Genomic DNA, 25,415 nt, shown 5'->3' with positions numbered 1-25,415 from the left:
AATCCAGTTCTTATTCTATTCTATTTTTATTCTACTTTATTCTATTTTAGTTCCTAAATGTTATAGCACCCAATCCTAGGTGAGAGAGAAACGGTATTTCGATTTTCTGTATGTCCTGCACATATGGTGGATTGACAATAAAATCCTTGAACCTTATAGCAAACTATATATCAGGATGTCAACTCTTTGACTGTAGGCCTGTGTTCAGTATTTTTATTTTATATATATATACACACACACATGTAAACAGGTTAGAAAATCTGGATCTCTGTGTATCCTGGAGGTTCTGAGTGGTTCCTTTTTCCATCTTTTTATTTTAAAGTTAAGACACATTTTACTGTAACCCCCCCAGATAATTAAGACTCGCCTTTGTACACTGTTATTTTTAAATCAACTCATCACTCATGAATCTGGGACCTCAAGCAAGTGCCACAGTCACACATAGTGAGCACACTTTTTAAAACATTAGGCTACATTTGCTTTGCATAGTGTTAAATCTGACATCCTGGGGGAATGTGCTTAACAATTGCTGAGGCCTAGACTACAGGAAGAAGAAAATACTGTACAATCAGATAATCAGAATACAGTGTTTTACCCTGGGGGGGGATGCATATTACCTTACAAGCTGTCACTGTCAACTTAATATCATAAGACATTTCTGCCACACAAGTTTCTCTTCTTCCGTTTTCTTGCAGCACCTTGTTAAAGGAGTTCACTACCGATGGGGATTCTTTGCCCCTAGTGGTCCTGCATTGGATGAAATTAGGGAGATGGTGGATGCAGGACAGGTACAGTAACACATATATTGCAGTGACTGATGATGAACTTGTGTATCCAGTTCTCATTTTAAACATTTAATGTCTTATTTTGTAGTTGGACATTGCTGTGAAATACTGTGTAGTTCAGATCAGGGTCGTCTTAGCCTCTGCACAGATACTATTTCTGTGTGGTCTCTCACTTCATCATAGTCCTTCTACATGGTTTGAGATAAAAAAATATGGGGCAGCATGTCAGTGTTGGTAGGAGACAGCTATTTAGAATTGGGTGTAGTCTTCTTTATAGGCCCTATTGTCAGCTCACTTTGGAGAACTCGGCATGATAGAAAGTTTACATGCTGCCATAAAAGCCTTTAGATCATTTTCATCATCATTACAGGACATGTCATCAACAGACTACTGCTTTTCTCACTTGTATTGTAATTCATAGAATATAAGAAACGAGGCTTGCATTACCTCTGCTCTGCCTTCTTCTGTCTCCTCTCTGTCAGATACGGGCAGTGGTGGAGGAGACATTCAGCTTCTCCCAGGTTCCCCAGGCCTTCGAGAAGGTGGAGAAAGGTCACGCCCGAGGAAAGACTGTTGTCCAGGTCAGCAAAGAGGGAGATGACTTTTTTGCACAATTATAAAACAAATTAAATGAATGAATGAAAATAATGAGTGCATTGTGTCTCCCGTTGCAGAAAGGTACATGAACAAGGTTATTAGTACTATTGCCCCTGCCGTGTGGGGTTACTACAGTATGTTTGACTGTTATGTATATATGCACTACAGCTATTGTACTTTTATATGCTTAAGTGTTTTAGTTTTTTATATCGACTTGAATAAAAACATTAGCTAATTAAAATAAAGTGATCATTTACACACTATCATTATATACTATAAATGTATGTATGTATGAACACTACCAGTCAAAAAACCTGACTGGTAGTGTATGTATGTGTGTGTCTATACGCTGTACAACACTGTTAGTCATCTAAGAAATGAAGGCTTCAAATATAAGAGCTGGACAAAATAATGAACAAAATGATGGATTCCAACACAAAACCCCTGTGCATGTGGTCTTTGTGAAATTTCTGATTAAGTTTGTACACAGTTTGTGTTGTTGTGCAACCTGTAGCACAGTTAGGTGTTATTTTGTTCTTCATGCAATCATTTTACCTAAATGCACCCGGGGGTGGTAGTGAATGGTCTGTGCCACAAGTTAGCTTTCCACACCAAACCCCAGAAACAGGTAATTCAAACTTAAAGGCAACAGTTTTATTTACTGAAAAAGATACAGAAATGAAAATCACATTTTTATCCTCATGTGTACCAGTTTTCTTCACATATTTACAATCAGCATACTTAGTATATACTTGGTGCTTATGTACAACCGAATGCGGTGCAGTTTAAAAGTATGAAAGTCTTAAAAAGATAAAACTTTGCTCAGCACTAATTACAAAAGAAAACATCTGTAGGCACATCCAGCTTTATATTGCAGCTGTCAATGTATAGTATTCATTCATATTTAGAAAAGTACTATAAAGCAAAGACAGGTATGCAGCATTGAACAGGGCTGAGTTGTCACTACATGCTGTCAGAACAGACAGGTCATGGGGCCTTTGGTATTCAGTGTCTGAAATCAAGTGGCTATGAATTAGCAGTATTTTACTTTCTCAAAATAGGAAACATTTCATCAAGTACTATATGCATGTTTTTAAAAGTATGGTTTTCAATAATTACTAAAAGAGTGCAGTGTTTGTTTTCAATCCCCTACAGAGCACATGTCTTTGGTGTGGGTTTGTAGCTCATCAGATCACAGAATCTCCAAGGCCCACTTTTGGTTTAGCTTTCTTTCATCAAATGTGTTGACAATCACCTGGTTCTTGTCATACTGGTGACCACCTGGGAAACAAAGACAATAAAACAGATGTTTATACATGATAAAACATGTTTAAACGCTTTACCAGAGATGAACCGATTGCAATTTTCGTGGCCGATTCTGAATTTTTTTTGTTTTGTTTGTTTGTTTGACCTGCCAGTTCTGATTTTCCTTCTAAGAACGGTAGTTGACAGTATACACAGAGATTTTTGGAACTTTTCTCTAATGAAAAAAAAAAACATATAAAATTAAAGCACTGTATTAATGTTTGTCAGGGTTCTGGATGTAGTTTTCCCTTGTCCTAAAAAGCACTACAGACACAAGCGCAAGACTTGCTTGAGATGCTATGGGCTGCACACGCTATGTGCCACTACGTGCGCGAGGTGAACTGTCGTACCTCTGTATCTGATTGGCACAGATCAGAAATCTCAGAGTGATCGGCCGGTCCACCGGTCAAGATAATCATGCTGAAAACCGACCATTTCTGCTGATCGATTGGTGCATCTCTACAGCTTATAACATCTCACAGATTAAGTTCTGTGAATACAGAAAACGAAGATGGAATCTGGCACTTTCAGCTCTGTTTTAAGGTCATAAAACAATGTGATTTTTGTTTGTTGTAACGGCTGTTTTTCATAACGGTAGAAATCATTATGGAAAATGAAAACCAAGGCAAAAGAGTTGTATGCACATCACCTATAGGTGCCAACCTATTCAATAAAGCCTCAATAAAAAGGTAACACTTGCACACCTCCTTCAGAGCCAGAGATTTATTCAAAGGCGATCCAATTCTGGATCTTCATCAGGTCAACAGAGGTCTTTGAATAAATCTCTGGCTTTGGAGGAAGTGAGTAAGCATGACCTTTTTCAAACAAAATAATAAATCCCGGTTATTAAATAGTCAGCACAAACAACACTGCATCTCCATAAAGCACCAGGAGATGGAGCTAATGGATCAGAACTCAAACACATACTGGAGCTGTGCCACACAGAGTACATGAATCATTTAAAAGTATCCCATAAAAATAACCCCCTAACATTATGTGCTGATGTGAAGACAAAGCTTTCTGACCTTTGACCTCCAGGACCAGCTCAGGTTTAAGGTGGCAGCGCACCACACCATCTGGGGTAATATCCCACAGCTGGTTGTCTTTGCCTTGCTCGGGGGAAACACAGAGTCGACTGCCTGCCATCATCACACCACCTGAGGTCTCCAGGCAACAGTCCTCCAACAGCTAGAGAAGCAGTAGTAATAACTGGTTAATTTTTCTTGTTGCTTAAAGTGCAGATCAACCAGCTGTTGTAGTGTCATCACGTTCTTCAAAAGAAGTCTTTCTTTCATTTGTCATTTTTAGAGTGCAGAATACAAATCACAGCTGCCACAGAATGACATGCCTTAGCTACCACAGTATTCTGATCATGTTACTTCATTATATAATAATAATAATGGTTCCACCTAAAGCCAAATCAAAATATCCAGTAAAACACTGTGAGAACTGACTGAACTTCAGTGCAAAAGCATACTTGCTTCCTCTCATGAATATGTTGCAGTATACAAAACATTTCCTGTTTTGCATATTTCCGATGACACCTTTGTTTTCAGGTACACAGGTAACTAAATAACCAAAGAGATGTTATCTTTCAAATAATAATAAAAAAACAGCAGCTGTTTTGTACCTAAAGGACCCCACTTTTTGTACTGATGTGTAGAGTGGGTCAGTGGCAAAATTCCACTGCAGAGCCCAGGGTCTTAGTTCAGCCCCTCTGGGCTGGCTCAGTCCTATGTCCAGTGTTTTAGCAGCTTTTTATGGTGTTGATATGGTTGAGTACCTTGCAGGTAAGTTGTCCGTCCCGATAGAGCCAGACCTGTTCTACTCCTTCTGTCTCCTCTAAGGCCTGAACCCTCATCAGCTTGATGTCATCCAAATCTCCTGTCAGAGTCATCACAGATCCTGTCTCCCTGTTCCGCAGATGAAAGTACGTCTGTTTCTGGTGGAGCAAAGCATACAGAATCACATGGTTTGATTAGAGTCATGAATACATGTCAAACTGATCTGAACTAAATCTTCCAACAAAGGTCAAGGTTTCAGAGAGTATGTGAAGTATTTGTTAGAGTCACTATTATGATGGCTCATATACCTGGAGTAAAGGGCGCAGGGATCCTATTTGCTGCCAGCCGCAGAACTCGCACAAATCACCCACTTCGCTGGGCTGAAGAAGCAGCTGTCGTCCACGGTAGTTACTGCCTTCATACAAAACCCACCTGGAGATGAGACAGTCAGCCTGTGTGTGAATGTGGCTTTATAACATTGCACGTAAAAATGTGGATGATTCTCAGATGAGGTTTATTGATTTCCTTTGACGCGTTCACTGTTCTTAATTAGAACATGTCCAGGTCTAAAAGCTAAGCTTATACCATTTAAGGGACTTTCATGAGTCCCTGTCCAACTTGTTGCAGGAAAAGCAAAATAATTTCAATGTTTTTCCACTGAACCCTTTTGCATTTCTTCAGCACATCAGCAGCAATGGGTTTCTGTTAAAGGAGCTTGGGTTAAAACTTTGCTCATTTTAATATATATTTTAAACTGCCTTACATAAGTTTTACTACACAAATTTAAATGCAACACAACCTGATTATTATCCAAATTAGTAAAATATATTCTAAAACAGTTTTATAATAACTTTAACATAACTGGTAAACATTAATAACTTCAATTCTAGTGGTAGTATGAGTATTTTCTTTCCAATACCCCTATTTATTACATTCTGATTAGTGATTGTGCCTTGAACAGACACCAAAAACTTAACAGTGGAAATTTTAAAAATGGCCACATACATTCCTCCCTCCACCACCAGAGAGCGTATGTGTGTGTCCAGGCCTGCCTGCAGAAGGTTCACAGCTCCACTGGTCAAAGCCACTCTGCGACCTCTACAGCCAACCTTACTGAACAGGATGATGGAGGGCAGTGAGAACTCCTGTAGAGCAAGAACAGAGAGTTGGATTCTTGCTGTTATATAGATAAAAAGGGCGCACACATTCTTTTTCATATACCCACATACACGCTACTCACATGTCCAACGGTTTGTATCGAGTGGATGGTAGAGTCTGAGGACAGGAAGCCCATGGCCTCTGTACTTGGATATTCTCCCTCCTCCAGTACGTACATATTCTCTGTGAACTTGGCTCCCTCATATGCCACCCAGCTGACAAAGTAAGTACACAAACATTACCGTTCCTGTCAATAATGTTCTTAGGTTTTAGCAGTAACTCAGTGTATGTTTGAAATCGTGTTTGAAGACTACTCTTGCTATTCAACCTCATGGCACTTGCATCAGTGTTTTCTACTATTTTAAATCAACAACAGTAGTTACAGTTCCCCCTGGGACCCTCAAGTATACAGTGTGGTTCTAAAAGCTCACCAGCACCACAGGCTATAAAATTTACTCAACTCAGAGATGCATGTAAATTAACTAAAAAAAAACCTGGTGCCAGTAACAGTGTCTTCAGAAAGTATTCAAACTCCATTCACACACTGTTTGCACACTTTATTGTATGTGCATTATGCAGATTTAAATTACCGTACTTTCCGGACTATATGCCGCACCGGACTATAAGCCGTACCCACTAAATGTAAGACGAAAAACATGTTGTACATAGCGGCAGGTGTCCACATTGTAACGTGAGATATTTTGACAGCCAGATCGATCGCCTGTAACTTGAAGCGGCATCATATGCATTTCGTTGTGTGTTGTCCATGATGAGGGTGTGTGCATGAAGCGACAAAAGTAGAGGCTTATAGTCCGGAAAGTACAGTAATGACATTGCCATTTTGCTCATCAATCCACACTTAATAACCTAATAACAAAATGGGTGAAAATAGGTTTTTAGAAATGTTAGTAATTTATTTAAAAATTTAGAACTGAAATCTGTAATTTACAGAAGTATTCAGAGCCTTAATCCAGTACTGCCAGCAGAATTTCTAGGGAATTCTCTACTACCATAGAAGAAAAACCACAGAAGTGATCTCGGGGGAAAAATGATCTGATTTGTACTTTGAGTTTTTAGTCTGCCTCATGTACCATTCAGTAATATGAAGGCGGCAGGATGTATGGCCTATACTGCAACCAGCCACCAGGGAGCGACCATGTTTTGGTGCCTTCACTTCTTGGAGCTGTGAGCCTGTACATTTTTATAGTCGACCATTGTCACCTTAAATGCACAGGTCATTGCCCTTGTAAACTAAAAATGTTTTCACTTTTTCATTATGTCTAAATCTACAGTACACACAATAAAGTGTGCAAAAAAGTGAAGGGGTCTATATATACTGCTTAAAAAAATAAAGGGAACACAACATAGTTGAATGTCTTATTTTTGTGTTCCCTTTATTTTTTTGAGCAGTGTACTTTGATTCCTCCGTAAATGTAGTATTCACTTTGTTCTTATAAAAGTCATTATTGCCACCTATGCCAACCAAGAAAAATCTCTTGTACAGATCATTCCACTGATAGTCTCAGGCAGTTTTCTGTGCCAATCCAGTTGTGCCTACCTGCCAGCCAGAACTTTACAAGACCTGGGCATGAAGTCTTCATCCAGAGCTGCTGTGCTGCCCTCCAGAGCCACCAGCCTGCCCTGGAAGTCTGGCTCAGAATACAGCTGCACCTGCAACACATTCAAATAGCCTTTAGTGACAGAGGCAGCACATACAACAGGAGGGATGAGTGGAAATGGATCAATATGTTTTATCTACAGCCTTGCAAGGAGGGACGATACCTTGAATTTTGTAGTTCCCATCAGTATGTCCTATAGAATGAAGAGAACAAAAGCATTACAAACATAGGATTTGTAATAAGAGAAACACACAATAACATTACGGTGACAGCAGCTTTCTCTTTAAAATGCCCCGTATGAATCCTCTAACTCATCCTACAAATTAGGGCTGCAGCTAATGATTCATCTGCTTATTGTTCTCTCTGTTATATGCTCAGTAATGTTTAAAGTATCAGAAAACAGTCTGTTATTCCGTTTACACACCCATGACAGAAATGTACACATCATGTTAACAGGAGCCCAAGGTGATTAAATGTCTGACCAACAGTCCAAAATGTAAGACAGAGAACAGCAGAACAGTCTGACATTTAAGAACCTCAAACCATCAAATGATTTGCTTGACTGTCGTTAACCAACTAAACTCTGCAGCTTTACTACCAATCCTTTCTTACATGAAAGACTGGCTGTATGGATGAGATCTGAGCGTTCTGGGCTCCCCAGTCCTCTGGGCTTGCATACAGGCCTTTCTCCAGCACATAGAGCTGTCCACTGAATCCAGGGTTTTCAAATGCCACCCATCTGCCAGGAGCACAAAAACAAATTGCTAAGATATACAACACCACAGTGATGGAGTAATTCATCAGAACTCCTTTAACATAGGCAAATACAGATAATACTGTCACTCTATGCCTTAAGAAAACATGCCATACGCATTGGTTTTCTGATTAAATCACTGACTTGGGCTGCATGCTGTCAGGAAAAAGATGAAGTGCATGCCTCTAAGAGGTTGTAAAATGATACAGCAGGTGAGGCAGAGCTACAGCAAACAGTAGAATGCCACACAAAGGTGGGATACATTTAAAGAAACTCGCTAACAAATTCATTCAGCTCAAACGTACAGCTGGTTGACTGAAAAAAATGTGGTAACTAAAAACATTGTTGCATATTTTAAATGTATTATTTGAGACAAATCACTGACTTCAAAATGTGTTTTAACTGCAGTGAAAGCTTTGTTTCTAAACAAGCTGGTACTTCACTATAATTTCACCTGCTGTACAGCATGTACTATACTCAGGTGAAGACCTCCTTTGCTGAAAATAAAATAAGCTTGTAATGTCTAATTGTAACAAAAGATTCATTATTATTATTTTCATCACTATAAATCCTTGCCCTCAAGAGATGGAAGCTTCTTCCATTTTTTCTTAAACCTAACATATCAAGTACACACCTGACTCAGTCACACTAGATTACCCATAATTGTATCCTGTAGCGCTGTATGTGTATGTGCAGGTTCATAGGTGTGTATGTTTGTATGTACGCTGACACAACACTTAGCTATTTGTGCAAGGTAAGAAGTACACACCCAAAAACCATAAGTGTGCACAACCAAGTCAAGAGGTTCCCTCCCTCCTTATGAATTTTAACCTCATGGGTTTGTTTTTGTTTTTTTTTTTTTGTTTTTTTACAGACATAGTCTTACTTACACTCCACCCATGACATTGACTGACTGGGTTTTGACACCATGGCCGACGTTCTCCATGTTGAGGATGGGAACCAGCAAGTCCACACTGAGGTCAAAGTTCCGCTCGCTGAACAGTTTAACATGTGGAGACAAGAAGTCCTTTGGAAGATAACAACAGTAATACATAATTAGAAAGTGAAAAACCAGTTCTCTGCATTCAAGTACCTCATTTCATTACCGAGAACTCTGGAAGCAGAAGTGCAAAACCACCACGGCAGTCCATGCTTACTGTCAAATATGGAAACAACAACAACCAAGGATCTCACAGGTTAATATATCAGGTGACACTCACTGCGTATACAGGCCGCAGTGACAGGAGCCCATCTTCAGATCCTCCCCAGTCAGTGCAGTGAGGATACTCCCCCTCCTCCAATATGTACTGCTCACCCTCAAAGCCTGCCTCTTGATAGCCCACCCAGCTTCAAGGACAAACAAAGTGCTTACAATTCACCATTTCTGAGCCATAACCACTGGAAAAACAGCATGCATTGATTCATGTTAACTTCATGAGATACTCACAGACCACCAAGTATCTTTATAGACCCCACTGCAGACAGTGTCTTCTTGTTCCCATCTGTTTCCTCCTCTTCCTGTCCTAACATGTTGTACACTTCACTGTCTACCTCAATGCACTCTCCATCAAAGTTGGGGCTTTCAAACACCAAGGCCTGGGTAATAGAAAGAGAGGAAGGAGTTAAAGAGGAGTCTCAGCTGCAGACAAAGGCCTTATACATGTTTAGATGAGTTTGGGGCCCTATATGTGTTTTGGTCCATTCTTGTCCAAAGGCAAAATGCCATTCATTCCACAGCTGACAGTGAAAAATACAATGTATCTTAGCATAATGTGTCTTAGATCTGTCTGTCTGTGTAGGGTACACAGGCTACACAGTACTGACTGTAGGCTGGAGCTGTCAGCATACTGTAAATAAGTGTTCTTGTTGTGATGTATGTAGGAAAGTGTTTCCGCTGACGGAACTGTCCCAGGAAACCAATAACTTCCGAGGGACTTAGGAATTTTACCTGTTTCAATCAGTGGAGCACGAATAGCAAAAAAATCCCTAAATGTAGAAATTCCCTGCTCTGGTTCAGGTGGGAGGAATTAACAGTGCTGAACACATCTGACTGGTCAAGCACAGATACAGTGGCTGTTACAACTTGTACAAGGCTTCCTTGATAACCAAGGTGGTACTGGGTGCCTCTATATGCCCAACAATGGTGGACATCTGTTGTTTTACTGGCATTAAAAATGTTAGTTATGTTGTTGGCTTCCTGACTATTGTTTAAATTATGAGAAAGATAAAGTGTGTGTGTGTGTGTGTGTGTGCGCAAGACAGAGTAGAGATGATCAGGATGAATCTGTATTGTTGCTTCCTCGAGTGCAAAAAATGTGTTTCAAACACCTCTCCTTTGAAATCCCATAGTCCATGGCTTATCTTTACAGACAATTTGACTCTAAGATTTAAATATACTCTCATCTGAAGTTATAGCATTTTTTTTTAGCTAAAAACCATAGTAAAAATCTGTTCCCTTCTTCTACCAAATTGTTTCGAGGAAGCCATGCTTTCATCACACCTCAACTTTTCTCCAGTAACACCTGAGATCTTTACAAAAGACTTCTCTTTTCTACTTAGCAATGTGCATGCATGAACATGCTGCTGTGTTTCCCAATCCCATTTGAATTTGAGCCAAGCCATAAACACTATGAATCATAATAGATACACATACTTAGGCTCACTTTTTATGAGTCATGGTTCGCACTCAATAGCCCTAACAACCTTTCCTTTCTCTGAAGGTTTCAGTAGGAGCTAGTTACAACAAATGTAACATATAAGACTTTGTATTGACACTTCAGCATGTTTAGTTTCTATGAACAGCAGATGGTGATAGAGTTGTCATGTAATGCAGAGCAAACCTTGACTTCATTAGGATGTTCCACCTTTATTGCTCCCTGAAATGAAGAGGCACACATATGTCAGACAACTGACAAACTGAGATTAGTACAAGCATCGAGTACATCAGTATTTCATGTACAGTACTGTACCATTCGGAGAGGTCTGAGAGACCCGATGTAGGGCTCAGCAAAGCCCCAGCTCTCTGGACAGGCATACTCTCCCACCTCCAGCACTCCTACAAAACCCTCAAAGCCTGGATCAGTGTATACCAGCCAACTAAAAACACACAGAGGCAGATATGTGAGAGAGAGGTTCAGAAAAAGAAGAAGGGAAAGCAAATGTGAGCAGGGCAGCATTCTCAGCACATTTTCACAACTAGAGATTAAGGTTACAGTTCATGAGAGTAATGAATGAACCACAGTACTTTCACTTTTGAAAAGCTGTGACAACCATAAGCTCTTGTTTGCAGCTTGCATTCCTTCATAAACAGAAAACAGAAGCTGTACACAGAACCTTTCCCATACAGTCTTCACCAAGTTTGCACCTTTGTGATCCCGAGACTACCAGTTAAAGTGGCAGGTTAGCTATCAACAAAAAATGTCAGATGAAAAATGCCATGTACTTCTTCTTTTTTTTTTTTTTCTTTTTTTTTTTACCCAGACAAGGAAACTTATTCAACATTAGATATATATGGTATCTAGGATATTTCCATAACACAGCATTCCCATTTACAGTATATATATTTCCTGTTACTTCAAATGAGTGATGCAATAATAGCAGTTCGTGTAAGTACTCAGGTCAACTTACACTCCAGAATAGACCTTAATGGAGCCAGTGTTTTGTGGGATCCCATAGGAGCCAATCTGTACAGTGTCGTCACAGTAGGATGTCATCCTCCCCAGCCCATTTATCTCTGTGAACAGGTCAATCCTGGGTATGCTGTAGTCCTACACAATACAAGATGAAAATAAAACGGTGATAGAATTTCAAGTTTTAAGTTGAATATTCATCTTTACAAATAAAGGTGGTTAACTGGGCATTTGATATTTTCAGCGCCATTAAAATAACGTTTGGGTTACGAAACATGAGCTATAATTTTTTCAGTGCTGCAGTGTCTTTTTTAATCCTTACTCCTTATCCTTAATCCAAACTTTTGTAATGTTTTTAAATGTTAAAACCTAAATACAAAATAAAGTGCAAAATTTCCAAATATTATCAGTGGAGTATGGCCCATTTGATGACATATTTTGGAACTAGACCATTTTCAGTACTGGAGTCCCATTCACTTTTTGGCTAATACCTGCAAAAAAGTACTGACGTTCAATACCCAGCCCTAATCGTAAAGTCCCCAGGGATCATAAGGGGTGAAATGCAGCAGGACAGGACAAACAGTGACAAAAGTAACACCAATGCAGACTCACAAATGAACACAGTAACTTACTCTAACAGCCAACCGGATAGAACCTATGACCATAGGTGCTGTTGGAACAGGCTGACCCATGTGGTCCAATGTTGCTGGAGTTTCCTCCTCTGCCCACATATTCACTATATGGTCTGTAGGACCTTCCTCAAAGGCGATTATACGCCCCTGGAAACCAGGTTTTTCATAGAGAAGCCAGCTATAGATGGATGGAATTAAATCAAAAATCAGAAATGTATCTCACTAATGTCAGTGTGTGAATAACTAAAGAGATAGTTTAATAGTGACATGATTTCCATGGATGGCTCCAGAACATTCATGGTTATGGAAACTTAAAGAAAACACAGACTGGACTGGAGAACACAACAGGCATGTTCAGAAAACAATCAGAGAGCATCATGGAAAAACTGTATAACAAGTACAGGGGGGCAGGGAAACCTGCAATGTTCCCTCATATCCTCTGCATAGACAGGTTGTTTATCAGTTACACTACCACAATAAATAACAGAAAATAATGTTCTTGCACTGCCTTTAACAAGCATCATGACCCTTACCATCCTCTGATGACTCTGACTGAGATGACAGGGGACAGCTTCATCATGGTGGCATCTGCTACATCACAGCAGAGCTCAAACGCTTCCCCTACAAACTCAGCATGCTCATGTATGACAATCTACATCAAGAAATAGGAATTTAATTGCAACAGTGTGTTTTTGCCACACAAAATGTTATCAAAAATGTGTGCAAACAGCATTTAATTATACCTTTCCAGGCCTTCTGTGGGACCCTCTTACTGTGGGTATCTGTGAGGAAATGTAACAATTTAAACCTGTGATTTAGAAAAGCCTTCAGTCATAGAACAGTCAAATTATCTCTAGAAAGAAGTACAACCTCTTATCATACACTTGGTCAGGTGCATTGCCGCAGTCCCATCAGATGAGCTCATGTACAGTGCTCTTTCATTAACACCACCTGCCATGCTCCAAATGTGGCTATTTGGATTTCATTTAAACTGGACATGTTTAACACTATAAATAATATAAATTTGTGTATTATTATTAGATTCCACCCCCCCACACACAATTCAACTCTCAGTGGCTAAGGCAGGTTTTTTCTCATAACACTAATATAAATTTGTGTATTATTATTAGATTCCACCCCCCCACACACAATTCAACTCTCAGTGGCTAGGTCAGTTTTGTACTACTAACAGCTATAGCATCCAATAACTAGCCATGAATATCATTCATACAATACATTTGGCATTATCTACAGTATTTCAACTATTTATCCATTTGCTACAGTAACTATTACAATCATTTAGTTTAAGCTAACAATTTTAACTGTTCCATTAATTTAGCACTTGCAGATAGCTCACAGTTTCTGTTATTTATGAATTTGGATTTTTCAAATAAAATCTTCATTTCCTTTTACCACCTAGCAACTGCTTAAGTACCCAGGATGGATATCACCCAGGCAGAACATATATTTTGATGCAATTAAACCAAAACAATTGTCTTGTCATGCACAAACTCTGAAGGGACAAAAACAAACACACTGTTTTAATTCAAACACATACGTGGTTTTGCATAGTTCTGCTTTGTTTGCATGGTGATACAAATATCTTATAACATGACAGCTGAGCTTTAAAAGAGTTAATCTTTGCAAAGATTTCTTGTGCAAAATTCCAGACCGAGAACGTTCCTTTATCCTGTCCTCACTTGCAAATGAGTCACGGCTTTGTTGCAACAGTGTCACAAAACAAATCAAGAGGATATGAAACTAGGACACACATTACCACGGAAGTAAACTAGGAAATACTGGTACTTTGTATAAAAGCCCGGCAGGTCAAAACCCATTAAGGTTTTGGACTATCATTTCATAAAGGCTATTAGTAATTACTAAAATACCTAATTGAAAGCAAAATTACAAGAGCTCTTCATTTAAAATGCTCAAATACCTTTGTCTTCGTTGTAGAACATCCATTCTGAAGATTCTGCTGGCTGTAGTTGGTGGTTGGAGGAGGTGCAGGGGGGTCCTTCAGCCCCACATCCTCATTAGGTACTCCTGCTATTGAGGCCTGGTCCATAACAGCACTCCCCTCATGGTTCAGTTTAGTATGCGTCGTCTGTGTAGAGCCCTGGGAGGTATCATATTCCATTTTATCCTTCTTAATGTTTTTCTCCAAATGATCAGGCAGCTGTATCTTAGAGAACAGGGGTAGAGGAGGAGGGGAGGGCCTAAGAGATGACTCACTAGCTGTTCCTGTACCACCACCACCCACAGGTGGTCCTTGATCTACGCCTATACTTTTCACACCCTCTTTATCTGTGCTGACGCTGGGCAGAGGCAAATCAACCACTCCCCACTTTCGAAGGGAGGGTAGGTCCTCTTGTTGGTTTGATGAAAGTGAACTATTTGAGGCAGAGGAAGTTTCCTGTTTAGCCTTCCTGGAGGGCCGAGGGGAATTCAGTATGCTTGAGAGGATGGACATCCTTTCAAGCCTTGATGTCAGCTTCCTTGACTCCCCTCCATTGTTTTGTCCATCTTCTTTTCCTTCACCTTTGGTCCCCTCGTTTCCTTCTTCCTCACCAAGCGAATTTAATTGGTCTCTAGGTGTGAGCAGGGCAGTGCCCTGTGCACGTTTATTCAGGGTCCGTCCCTCCCTATTGGCTGCTTTTTGTTTTAGCACCATAGCTGGAGATGGATCCCTAAAGCTTTTACTATTTTTTCTTAAGCCAAACTGGAATTCATCAGGATCAAGTGCTCTCTCAAAATGGTCCTCCTTGATGGCAGGCAGGGCAAAATGGGGAGATGGAGATGGGGACTTTTTACGAATGTGCCTTTTTGGAGGTAGTGAGAAAGGAATTCCACCCTCCTTAATGCTCCTGATGAAATCATCAATGTCATCAGGTTCAAGAGATTCATCCTCACTGGCTGATGCATCCAGTCTTTTTTTGTGTTGTTTCTTCTGTTTTTGATGATGTTCCACATCCAACCAACTAGACGGAGACTGCTTCTTTAGCTCAAGACTCTGAGATGGAGTGGATGGTTTTGCCACAGCAGGAAGAGAGGAACTGCTACTGACTGTTTGCAGTTCTGGTTTCAAACCACTATCTGTTTTTTTGTTTTCTTTGATGTCTTTATCATTCTTCTGAGCATCAGTATTAATGGCTATTTTATCTAAAACAACACTGGGTTTGCCCGTTTGTTCTCCACCAACCTTTTTGCTAGATGCATCATTTACAAAAATGGATTCTGACTCTTGTTTGACATCTGTCTTTGATATGTTTATTTGCTGATCATCTTGTTTTGTTACATTATTCTCTTGTTGAACACATTCTTTAATAAGGTAGTTCTGTTTCTCTGTGTTGCTACTCTTACTAACTACTTTTTCAGTTGTGGAAACAAGTAATCTGGCTTCTGTCATGTCTGTAGAATCTTTTGTTACAGTCTTTGGTTCCTGTTCTTTGTTAGCATTTGGAGCTTCGGAATATACGTACTGATCCGTGTTTTGCTCTGCTTTCTTAATCTTCTCTACATATTCATGTTTGACAGTTGGGGGCTTCTGGTCCTTTTGTGTGCTTTTGTCAGAACTAGCATTCTGAATTACAGTCTCATTTAACGAAGACTGTTTTTGTAAATCCTTTGCTTCAGTCTTCTCGTTAGCTCCATCAACACTCTGCGATTTGGCACTTAAAACCTTCACGTTTTGAATGTGGCTTTCTGAGGTCTTCTCTGTTCTTACAGTCTCTGGTTCCTGTCTATGGTTAGTATCTGGACATTTGGATTCTGTCAACTTGTTTTTCTCTAGTTTTGTAATAGTCCCATCTTGGTCTGTAAGAGTTACTGACAAATCTTTTGTTTCAGTCTTTCTTTTGGTATTTTTAGCACTGGTGCTTACAAGTTCTTCAGTTATATCCATTTTCTCATTTAGGCTCTCCCTTGTCTTTTCCAGAGTTTTTGTTGTTATTGTTTCTGGCTCTTGTTCCAGGTTAGAGCTTGGATGTTTAGGTTCTGTTGTTTTGTTTTGCTCTCTTTTTTCCATGTCCTTATTTTGGTTGCTAACAACTACAGGCCCTTTTTGGTTGCTGACTTCTAAGTTAGCAGTTTTGTCTCCAGCCTCATTCACCAAGGTCTTTGAGGATGAATGCTTTATCTCAACCTTTTCTTCTGTACCATCTGTACTAGTGCTTAATGGATTAAATTCTTGAGTTGTATCGGTTTTTAAGCTCTGCTGTGTCTTCTCTTGAACTGTAGCTCTTTCTCCATCTGGTTCCTGTTCTAACTTATAATTTTGACATTTGAATTCTGTTAATTTCTTTTTGTCTGGCTTTGTTATGTCCTCATCTTGGTCTCCATCAATTACAGACCTCTGGTCAGTGTTCAGCCTCACTGTAGTATCATTCGCCAAACTGTTTAGTGATGAGTTTTTTGTTTCAGTCTTTTCTTCAGTGCTCCGAGCTTCACTGCTTACTGGCATTAGTTCCTGAGTTGTGTCCACTTGTAAAATATGGCTTTCTGTTGTCTTCTCTGGAGTTTTGTGTGTCTCAGATTGCTGTTCTAGGTTAGCACTTGGACACTTGGATTCTGCTGCTCTACTAGCATTTTCCTTTGTTTTTTGAATATCTTCATCTTGCTCTTTAGCAATTAAGGCTTGCTTGTCATTGTGGTTGCTAATTTTAGAAATCTGATTTGGTAAAATCTTCCCTTTTTTATTACCTTTATCACCCTGCATTGTTTGGCTTATAGCTTTTATTTCTGGAGTATAGCTTTCCTTTACACCATCATCAAGTTTGTCCTCCTCATTTGTGTTGTCGTCCTTTACCTCGTTATCTTTGCTTAGTAGTTTGGGCTCCTGTTCATTTTTCACTGTTGATGCCTTCATCTGTTGCTCTGTTCGCTGTGTAGTTTCATGATGTATACTTCTTGCTTGTTCTGCCTCAGTCCTCTTCTCTTCCAGGGCACCTGAAACTATATTTTGTGGTCCCTTCTCTAACAAATGCTTTAAATATTTCTCCTCTGATGACAGATCAGATAGTTTATCTGGTTTTCTAATTTCTTTCTCTGCTTTATCATTGATAGTTGTGCCTTTGGGCTTCTCTTTGTAACTGCTCTCTAACTCAGACCTTTGCTCTGCTGCATCATTCATCTTTTCTTTTGGTCTTGAGTCTTTCTCCTGTCTTTCTAATTCTTCTGCCAGTAAAAGAGTTTCTTTGTTCAGCAGATTTTCAACATTCTTGGGCAATTCAAAAACAGTGACAGTCTCTGTGTGAATGTCCAAAGCCTCTGGTAGTTTGCTGGCAACCTCCTCTTCTCTTTTCTCCTCTACCTCAACATTTTTCACTGAATCTATACATAATGTGGAGGGTAATCCATCATTTCTGAGAATTATATTTGTGGTTTGATCCTTAAATAACTCTGTTTTTTGCTGGTCTGTACTGACCAGGTTAGCATCAGCTGAAGCAGCAAGGGAGGGGGATGGAAGTAAATCTTTTAGCTCAGCATCTTGGTCTTCTGAGGCCAATTTAGCCGCTTTTTTAAAAGTCGTCTTGGTTGTTGTTTTAAGGGAAACATTATCGGGTCTAACACCTTCCTCCTCAGAGCAGGTCTTTAGGTCACACTGTGTGCTGTCAACAACAGGTTTGGCTGCCATATCAGTTACATCCATATCAGCTGGTAGTGTGTCCTGAGTCGACACTACAGAATATGGCTCTTTCTCCTGGATTAAACCTGGTTTTATCTTACTTACTAGTTGGGTTGTCTCTAAAGTACCTACTTCTTCTGGATAATGTTCTGGTAATAATAGTGTTTGCTGTTCCTGTGTGGTACCATCACTTTGAATATGAGATATATTTTCAGAGGAAGACTCCATTTTTACTTGTTGTTTATCTCCATGCTGTTCATTTGTCTCCACATTAATTAAATCAGTGACTGGTGACTGAACTGGAACTGCTGGAACCTCACTGCTAGGCAGTACCTTAGATACTGGCTCTGCTACTGGTGTCATTTCTACGCGAGCATGTGCTGTAATCATTGTGTCATTTTTTTGTATTGGTTGGATTATTGAAATCTCTTCCCTTGTAGGACTGGTTGTGTTTTCTAATTTGTTTGTTTCTTTTCCTTTTAGTTTGATATCACTGGTACTGGACTGTTTGTCTATGGCTTTTATAATGTGTACTTCTTCTTCTGTAGACACAGACTTGAGTTTTAGTCCATCACCACTGGTGCTGCCCGTCACTCTATCTGCTACAGTTCTGTCAGATGCTTTGACAGCTGTCTCAGTGTTAGTGTTCTGACTTGAGTCCTGTTTAGATGTAGGAGAATGCTCAGTTGGGGGATGCTGAGGTTTTTTAAACTTTAATTTGTTAAAGCTTCTTTGACTCCGTGTAGGAAGCTTGCTCACTGGTGATAATGGATCAGCTAAATCCTTTACTGGACTCTTTTGTTGTTGTTTGATGTTTTCGCTCTGTTTGGAGATTCTTGATGTGACAGTTTTCTCTTGTTTGGGGGCAGGTGGGGAGACACTTACAGTGACTGCGTCCCTCTCTTCACAGCTAATGCTTCTTTTCGAGAGGTGTTTGGATGGTCTCATTGACAGCATGCTTCCTGTAGGAAACACATAAACACAGTGCTTTAATAGATCAAAAGAGCAATTTCAAGGTGCATATATTTCAGCAATTTGGGAAATAAGCTAATTTGCTTTCTTGTTGAGACTTCTATGAAAAAAAACTGATACTAGTAAATATAAAGCTATAAATATAAACCACCCACAAGCACGTCCAAATAGCTTTTTGTTTTGATTGCTTAATTCATATAAAAACAAAAGCATCTTACCTTTCTTGGGACTGTCAGGGAGCATGGGTGGCGTATCACTTCCAGAGCTCTCTTCAGTAGGGACTTCCTGCTGCTCGGGGCTGGGTCTGTCTGAGTCTATCTGGCCAGATGAATTTTTTTTATAGTTGGTGGCACTTGTTTGTATCATATTATCATTCTTCTTTATTGTTGGAGATGAAATGGGCAACCGAGTCTTTGATGGCAATGGGGCTGTATTCTCCATACGATTCTGCTGCTGTTTCTTTACATCTATGCTTTCCCTGCCAGGTGGGTGTCCTGTCTTAACACTACACTCCCTATGCTCTTCCTCCACACCAATTATCAAGTTTACAGAGTCAATGGCCTCATCTGATTTTTCTTTAACAGGCTTTGTTATTGTTCTGTTTGTGTTTTTTGTGGGAGAAATGTCTCCTGAAACAGGTTTCCCTCCTTTAGTTTCCTCAAAACTTGGTTTCCTGCCAGCTCTTGTAGTCACTGGAGATTTCAAAGATTCTTTGGTTTTCGTCTGTTTTTGCTGTTTGGAAGTGACTGTTGTCTCATAGGCATCCATAACTGATGTTTTATCTGGTGTCCCTGGTTTGACATCAGCATCTGATGTAGACCTTTTGGGAATTTTAGACTTTGAGTTCATTGCACTTGAGGAACCATTGGTCCTTTGTTCCTTTAATACTGGTAACACAGAAACTGTTTTGTCATTGCTTTGTTCCTTCCGTGGTGGAGTGTCACTGGAGGTTCTTACTTTTGTGCCTTCTGTGGAGCTCTTTGCTTTTGTTGTGACAATTTTGGTCTTGCTTCCAGCTGCAGAAGATGATGTTTTTGCTCCACTTGCTGTGGTATGCCCACTTTCCGCTGCTGCTTTAAGCCCTTGCTTGGAGTGCGTAGCCTCATTTGTTTCTTGGCCTCTAACCCTGAACCCCACTTCTTGCAACTTTGCTTTATACATGTCTGAGGGTGCAGAGGCTTCTGATTCTGTTTTGTCTTTAACTAGAGGTTCAGGAGTATTTGTTTCAGAAAGTGTAGTCTCATCTGTTGTGAATGACTCAAGGCTGGGTTCCTTGAGTTCCTCATTGTGGTTGTTTTGGAGGCTTGGCAGTCTGTCAGGAGAGGGAGGCATACACAAAAATATTTTAGAGTTACTTTTATAAACACAGGCAATCGTTGGTGCAGTGTTAAAGTACATTTATTCAAATACTGTACTTATACAAGTACAATTATTTTGAAAAATATTAAAATGCACCGACAGGGGCCATTCAAAAAAAGAATACATTTCATTTTATTCTGCAATTTGAATGAAAAAATACATATATGCAAGTGAGTTAATTTAAGGGAACAGTTCAAAATTGAGGTGGATAAATGATTGCTTTCTAGCATAGAGTTAAATGAGATTAATGCCACTCATATCTATACAATAAATATGTGCTGTAACTTAACTTAGCATAAAGGTTGGACAAGAGTGAAAACACAAAGTGATAGTTTTGCGAGGGGATTATATGCTGGAGTATTTATTGGCCGAACTGCAAACTGTCATTTTTACGGTTACACAGTTGGTGTAAGGAATAAACAAACCACACATAACATATTAATTACTGAAACTTTAGCAGTGGTGTTAGGTGGATATTGCTACCTTTGGACAAAGCCATGCTGGCTATATGAGGGTGGTATCAGGTGTCTCATCTAACTCTCAGCATGGTAATGGCTATATTTCTCAAAGGTTCAAAAGTTTTTGGTGTCCTCAGAGACAGTTTAAACTTGAGACTTCTATTTCACAGTACTCAAAGGCAGAATGGAAACTACAGTTAAAGGTTTATGACTTTGGCTATGCTTAAGAATACCCCTTCAGTAGTTCTGCAAACCATAAATCAGTCCTAGTGTTCAGGACATTTTCAGGCAGGACCATCTATAGCCAGGAGTGCACAATAAATTTTACAAGCTACTACCATGGTTGCACCACTATTCATTCATTTCTCTTTTAAGAACAGTGTCTATATATACAGTATGCCATGCCTTTTTGTCTAGAGACATGTTTAAGTGTTTCCATGCAATCCTAAAATCAAACAAAAGTGTGCAGGCATTAGTTGGCAGTTGCCTGTCAAGTACTGCAATGACAAACTTATTCAGGTAGTGAATATTCACCATAGGTCACAGCAAAGGAGAGCTACATTTCAAGTGTAACAATAAAATCCTGATGTATTACCACATTTATTGTTCAGTAGGTGATAGTTACTTTTTAAACCTAATCTATATGGTTCTGTAGAAAAAAAACCTCTTCAGTTTTTGTCTAATTAGATGTACTGTGTATAAATATTTCAGTGCTTCATGTCAGGTTTAGCCTGTATTGTTCTCTGGTACAATAGAGCATGGGAACTTGAAGCTCAGGTTGCATGTCAGCTTACCTCACTTTAGCTCCCCCTGCTTATGGTTTCTCCCAGCATCAAAGGGACTATCAAACCATAACTGCAGAAAAGTAAAATAGACAGATACTCACAGTTTTACTTCTCCTGTATCCAGAATCTTCGAAGTTGAATCTTTGCTGGTCTCTCCTCCTGTCAGTTCCTTCCCTCCATTCCCATCCAAACTTGGCTCTTGGTTTATGTACACCTTCTGGGCATCAATCTTCTGCTTTGAAGGAAGATTCACAGTCTTGCGTGTAACACGAATTTCCCTCAAACTGCGTTTCTCTTGAAGAGAACTTTGCTTTGAGTCTGTACCAGTGTCAGGCTCCTCTGGCAGTGATGAGGTTGTTTGGAGCTCTCCTGTGGTCGGTGCCAAGGAGATTTCTGATTCTGGCAAGCTGCCACTGGACGGTAAAGTCTCTGAGGGAGTAGAAGGGCTGTCTGCAGCGTCCCGAGTGACTGAGTCGTCCTCAGAAATGACTGTGACAGGCATAGCCAGCACAGGAGGCGAGTCTGCTCTTAAGTCCTCCTCCCTCTCTTTCATTGTATCCCTTTCATTCACCCCCTCCCTCTCGTCTTCCTCCTCTCCTAGGTATGTTTCTACCCATATGGCTTTGTAGAGTTGGACAGGAGAATCATCTCTCTCAAGTGAAGGGCTCCGTAACATGGCTGCAGTTTCACCAGAGCTTTTTTTCCGAGTCTTCCTTTTAGCTCTTGAGTTTTCCATCTTTAATTCTGGAGAGTCTTTGTCTTTCTGTTCAGTCACATCAGGGGGTGAGGTGGATGAGTGAGAGCTTAATGTTATTTCTGTTAGGTCAGTGTTGTGCCCTGTATCTCCGACCTTTGTAGTTCCTTTCTTTGATGCTAAACTTATAGTGGTTAATTTAGATGACTTTGAGACCTCAGCTTCCTTGGAAATGGGAATCGTAAATGCCATCAGTGTGGTTGGGCTAACTTTACCGTCCTCACTGGAACCTTCTGTATTCTTCAGGATGCGTTCCTCCAAATTAACGTGCAGCCTCTTGTTTACTTCCTCCACTACGGACTCTGTCAAGCTTAATTCTGAGCTCGGACGAGCACTCACCTGAGCAATTTCAGTAAGGTCAAGAGTGGTAGAAGTCAAATCACAAGAATTCCTTTCTGTGCCGACCACATTCATCTCCTTCACACTGTTTCTGCCACTGCTGTTACTGTCTGCAAATGGGAACTCTGCTTCATCTGCCGAAAAAGAAGTCATGCTTGAGGCACTGGGAATGGAGCTTTGGCTGACAGTGTCACTATGCTCTGCTCCTGTTTGAGACTCATAGTGTGGCCCTGTTAGCTCACTGTCCTTTCGAAACGGAGTTGGAGTCTTTTGCCCATCATCCGGTTGAGACTGAGGTGATGCTGGGGAACCTCCATTGGTGGAGGTGTCTGAATGCTGCCTACTACTGCTCTTCTTTCTCTTGGAGTGGAAGAAGTTGCTGAGTCGATCCAACACTCCCTTTTTCTCTGAGGTCTGACAGAAGAAAGACAATCTTGAGTTTAGGTTGAAGTCAATAAATTACTTAAACATAACTTATTCAGTTGTAAAACTCTGAATTAACAAAATAAAGGTAAAATTTTAGAACAGGGACAAGATGACAGAATGACCAACAGTGTATGTACGTACAATATTAATAATTTCTGTTTTGACACTTATTAGAATCACAGGAAATATGTCCAGGGAGCAAGGAGAAAAACCCATACTGTAAAGGAAACTGCATTTTATTTAAGAGGGAATTATTAAGTACATATGAAAAAATATGGATAAAAATGGCATACAGGTATTAGATAAAGCTATTATTCCAAAGAAATAAAGGCTGCAGTATGACACTCCAAATCCATCCACTGGGCTCTGCCCAGCACTCTCTGTCCCCGCTCCACTACGATCAGCTACGCTCCACCACGCTCTGCCCAGCTCTTCAGATATCTGTCTTTATGAAATTAAAATAAATGAGAATGAAACAAAACCTACTGATCAATCAGAAAGAACTGAAAATCTCTGACTGGTTAGAAAGGACAATCCTACTCAAAACCCTTTATAAGTTAATATCTTTGCACTGCTGCCAGTGGAGCATATTTAGAGTATATTTCTACAAAAATATTTTAAAAAGTCACATACTGTAGCTTTAAGTGCAAGTGTATGTGACTTTAGGCATTACATTAATGACTAAATAATCTGTTTTTGGTCTCATGGTCTTCTTTTAAGATTATTTTCTAATCCTTATCTTAAATCTGTAGGTAACAACACACTGGTGAAACAATAAGGCTGCAGTGGGATGACTAATAACTAACCTTGAGACAGCTCAAGGGTCACTTACCTTTAGTAGCTGTACATATGTAAACAGTAAAAGAATAAAGCAGAACAAGGTCCATAAAGAGACTCATAATCATTAAGAACTGCATTATTATTATCCAACATTAAAGTAAAGTGCAGTGTGAAACAGCAGTGACTATATTTGACTACACAAGTATTATAAAAACCATATCAGTGTGTCAAAGAACAGCCTAAAAGGCCTGATACAAAAGAATCATAATACACACCTTGCAAAATCTAAGTCACAGTAGTCACACTGTAAAAATCATATGTTAAGACGAGAAGAATGAACCAGTGTAAAAAAACAGCAGTTACATACCATTTTGACTTCCTGTAAAACGATGAACGTTTTTGGAGTTCTGTGTTTAATTATAGTTAGACTGCAAAACGTATTTGCAAGTTATGTTTTTCAAAAAACACAATGATCCTTATAATATGTAGTCACAAAAGTGCTGTAAAGTTAGATACAAAAGCCAGAGTCTTACTTCTTAAGTGGTTGAAATAAAATAAAAAAAGTCAGTCCCCTATGAGCAGACCAGCAGCACTCACGCAATTATGTGCGTGTCTACAGTTAAGTGTCCCAGCAGTGAACAAAGTGTCTGACTTGAGGGCATGGCCAGTTGCATCACAGCAACAGTGTGAAAAAAAATCTTATGAAAGACAGTTCACATGGCAAACAAGCAAAAGGAATTCACCATCCAGTGTAACTAGGGTGTGGATAGGGCTGCTGGAGACAACTCCACCCTTCCATATTCAAAAGCCGGGCAAATAATATATGTGTTAAAAGAGTACAGGAAGCCAGTTTGTAAATGTGTTTTAAGAAGTGTTTTAAAAGATGAGACAAACTCAAACAACCTGATTTCTTCAGGGAGGCTGTTCCATGTTCCATGGTTTAGAAGCTCTGACAGAAAAATGCTTGATCTGCTTTGTTTCTAGTCATAGGAACAGCCATAAGTGCTATGTTTGTGGACCTCATGAAACGTGGCAGGTCTTAGATTTAGCTCAGGTCCAGCACTATCCTGGCTTTAAAGATAAGTACAATTTTAAAATCAAATTCTAAAATTCACTGGCAAAAACACCAGAATGGGTGTGATATGGTCTTGTTTGATGGCACATGTAAAAACCTGCTTTTTATACTAATTACAGTTTAAGTTGGTTTTTTTACCATGAACAAAAACAAAGCGTTACAGTAAACCAGATGAGATGAAATGATGTCATTCATAAAGGTCTCTATATTTATGACAGACAAAAATGGTTTGACCTTGAGATTCTCCACAGTCAAAGGAACAAGACTGCACAACTGAGCTCGTGTGACTAGTAAGGCCGAGGTATTTAAGAAGAATTCAAACTGTATTGGTTAAGACTCCTAAAACACATCTTATAAATAGGAACAATACAGTGAAATATGTCAAAGGTCCAATCAAACTTGTATTTATCTCAACTTTTCTGAGAATTAAACCTCAGTATTTCCAGGGTACCATGTGAAAACGTTCGTGTTGTCAAATAATCACATATTTTCACTGAGCTCATGTTTATAACATACAGAAACCTCATTAAATAGCCTAGCATTAGGTTTGTTTTCATTTAGTCAAAGCAATTGCACTG

The 25,415-nt window shown here is 39.6% G+C and overlaps 1 protein-coding gene across 1 annotated transcript in view; it reads right to left on the bottom strand.

Moving 5' to 3' along the window:
- Window positions 1-2,070: 2,070 nt before the first annotated feature.
- Window positions 2,071-25,415, bottom strand: part of LOC109953193 (absent in melanoma 1 protein-like) — a 46,524-nt gene continuing 23,179 nt past the window's right edge. The window contains exons 3-23 of the mRNA XM_020588617.1: window positions 21,565-22,970; window positions 19,080-20,173; window positions 14,203-18,851; window positions 13,007-13,045; window positions 12,797-12,915; window positions 12,264-12,441; window positions 11,630-11,769; window positions 10,972-11,098; window positions 10,843-10,878; window positions 9,450-9,598; window positions 9,223-9,349; window positions 8,893-9,029; window positions 7,861-7,987; window positions 7,412-7,441; window positions 7,188-7,300; window positions 5,712-5,844; window positions 5,477-5,616; window positions 4,780-4,903; window positions 4,471-4,629; window positions 3,713-3,875; window positions 2,071-2,663 (exon numbers count right to left, since the gene is read on the bottom strand). Coding sequence (XP_020444273.1) covers window positions 2,575-2,663; window positions 3,713-3,875; window positions 4,471-4,629; window positions 4,780-4,903; window positions 5,477-5,616; window positions 5,712-5,844; window positions 7,188-7,300; window positions 7,412-7,441; window positions 7,861-7,987; window positions 8,893-9,029; window positions 9,223-9,349; window positions 9,450-9,598; window positions 10,843-10,878; window positions 10,972-11,098; window positions 11,630-11,769; window positions 12,264-12,441; window positions 12,797-12,915; window positions 13,007-13,045; window positions 14,203-18,851; window positions 19,080-20,173; window positions 21,565-22,970 — 9,279 coding nt within the window. The 3' untranslated portion in view covers window positions 2,071-2,574. The remainder of the gene's footprint in view (window positions 2,664-3,712; window positions 3,876-4,470; window positions 4,630-4,779; window positions 4,904-5,476; window positions 5,617-5,711; window positions 5,845-7,187; window positions 7,301-7,411; window positions 7,442-7,860; window positions 7,988-8,892; window positions 9,030-9,222; window positions 9,350-9,449; window positions 9,599-10,842; window positions 10,879-10,971; window positions 11,099-11,629; window positions 11,770-12,263; window positions 12,442-12,796; window positions 12,916-13,006; window positions 13,046-14,202; window positions 18,852-19,079; window positions 20,174-21,564; window positions 22,971-25,415) is intronic.

This window comes from Monopterus albus, unplaced genomic scaffold (genome assembly GCF_001952655.1).
Source record: "Monopterus albus unplaced genomic scaffold, M_albus_1.0 scaffold573.1, whole genome shotgun sequence".
Taxonomy (NCBI): Eukaryota; Metazoa; Chordata; class Actinopteri; order Synbranchiformes; family Synbranchidae; genus Monopterus; species Monopterus albus.
Note: the sequence above shows the minus strand (reverse complement) of the source record. Positions and strands in the feature narration are given on the sequence as shown.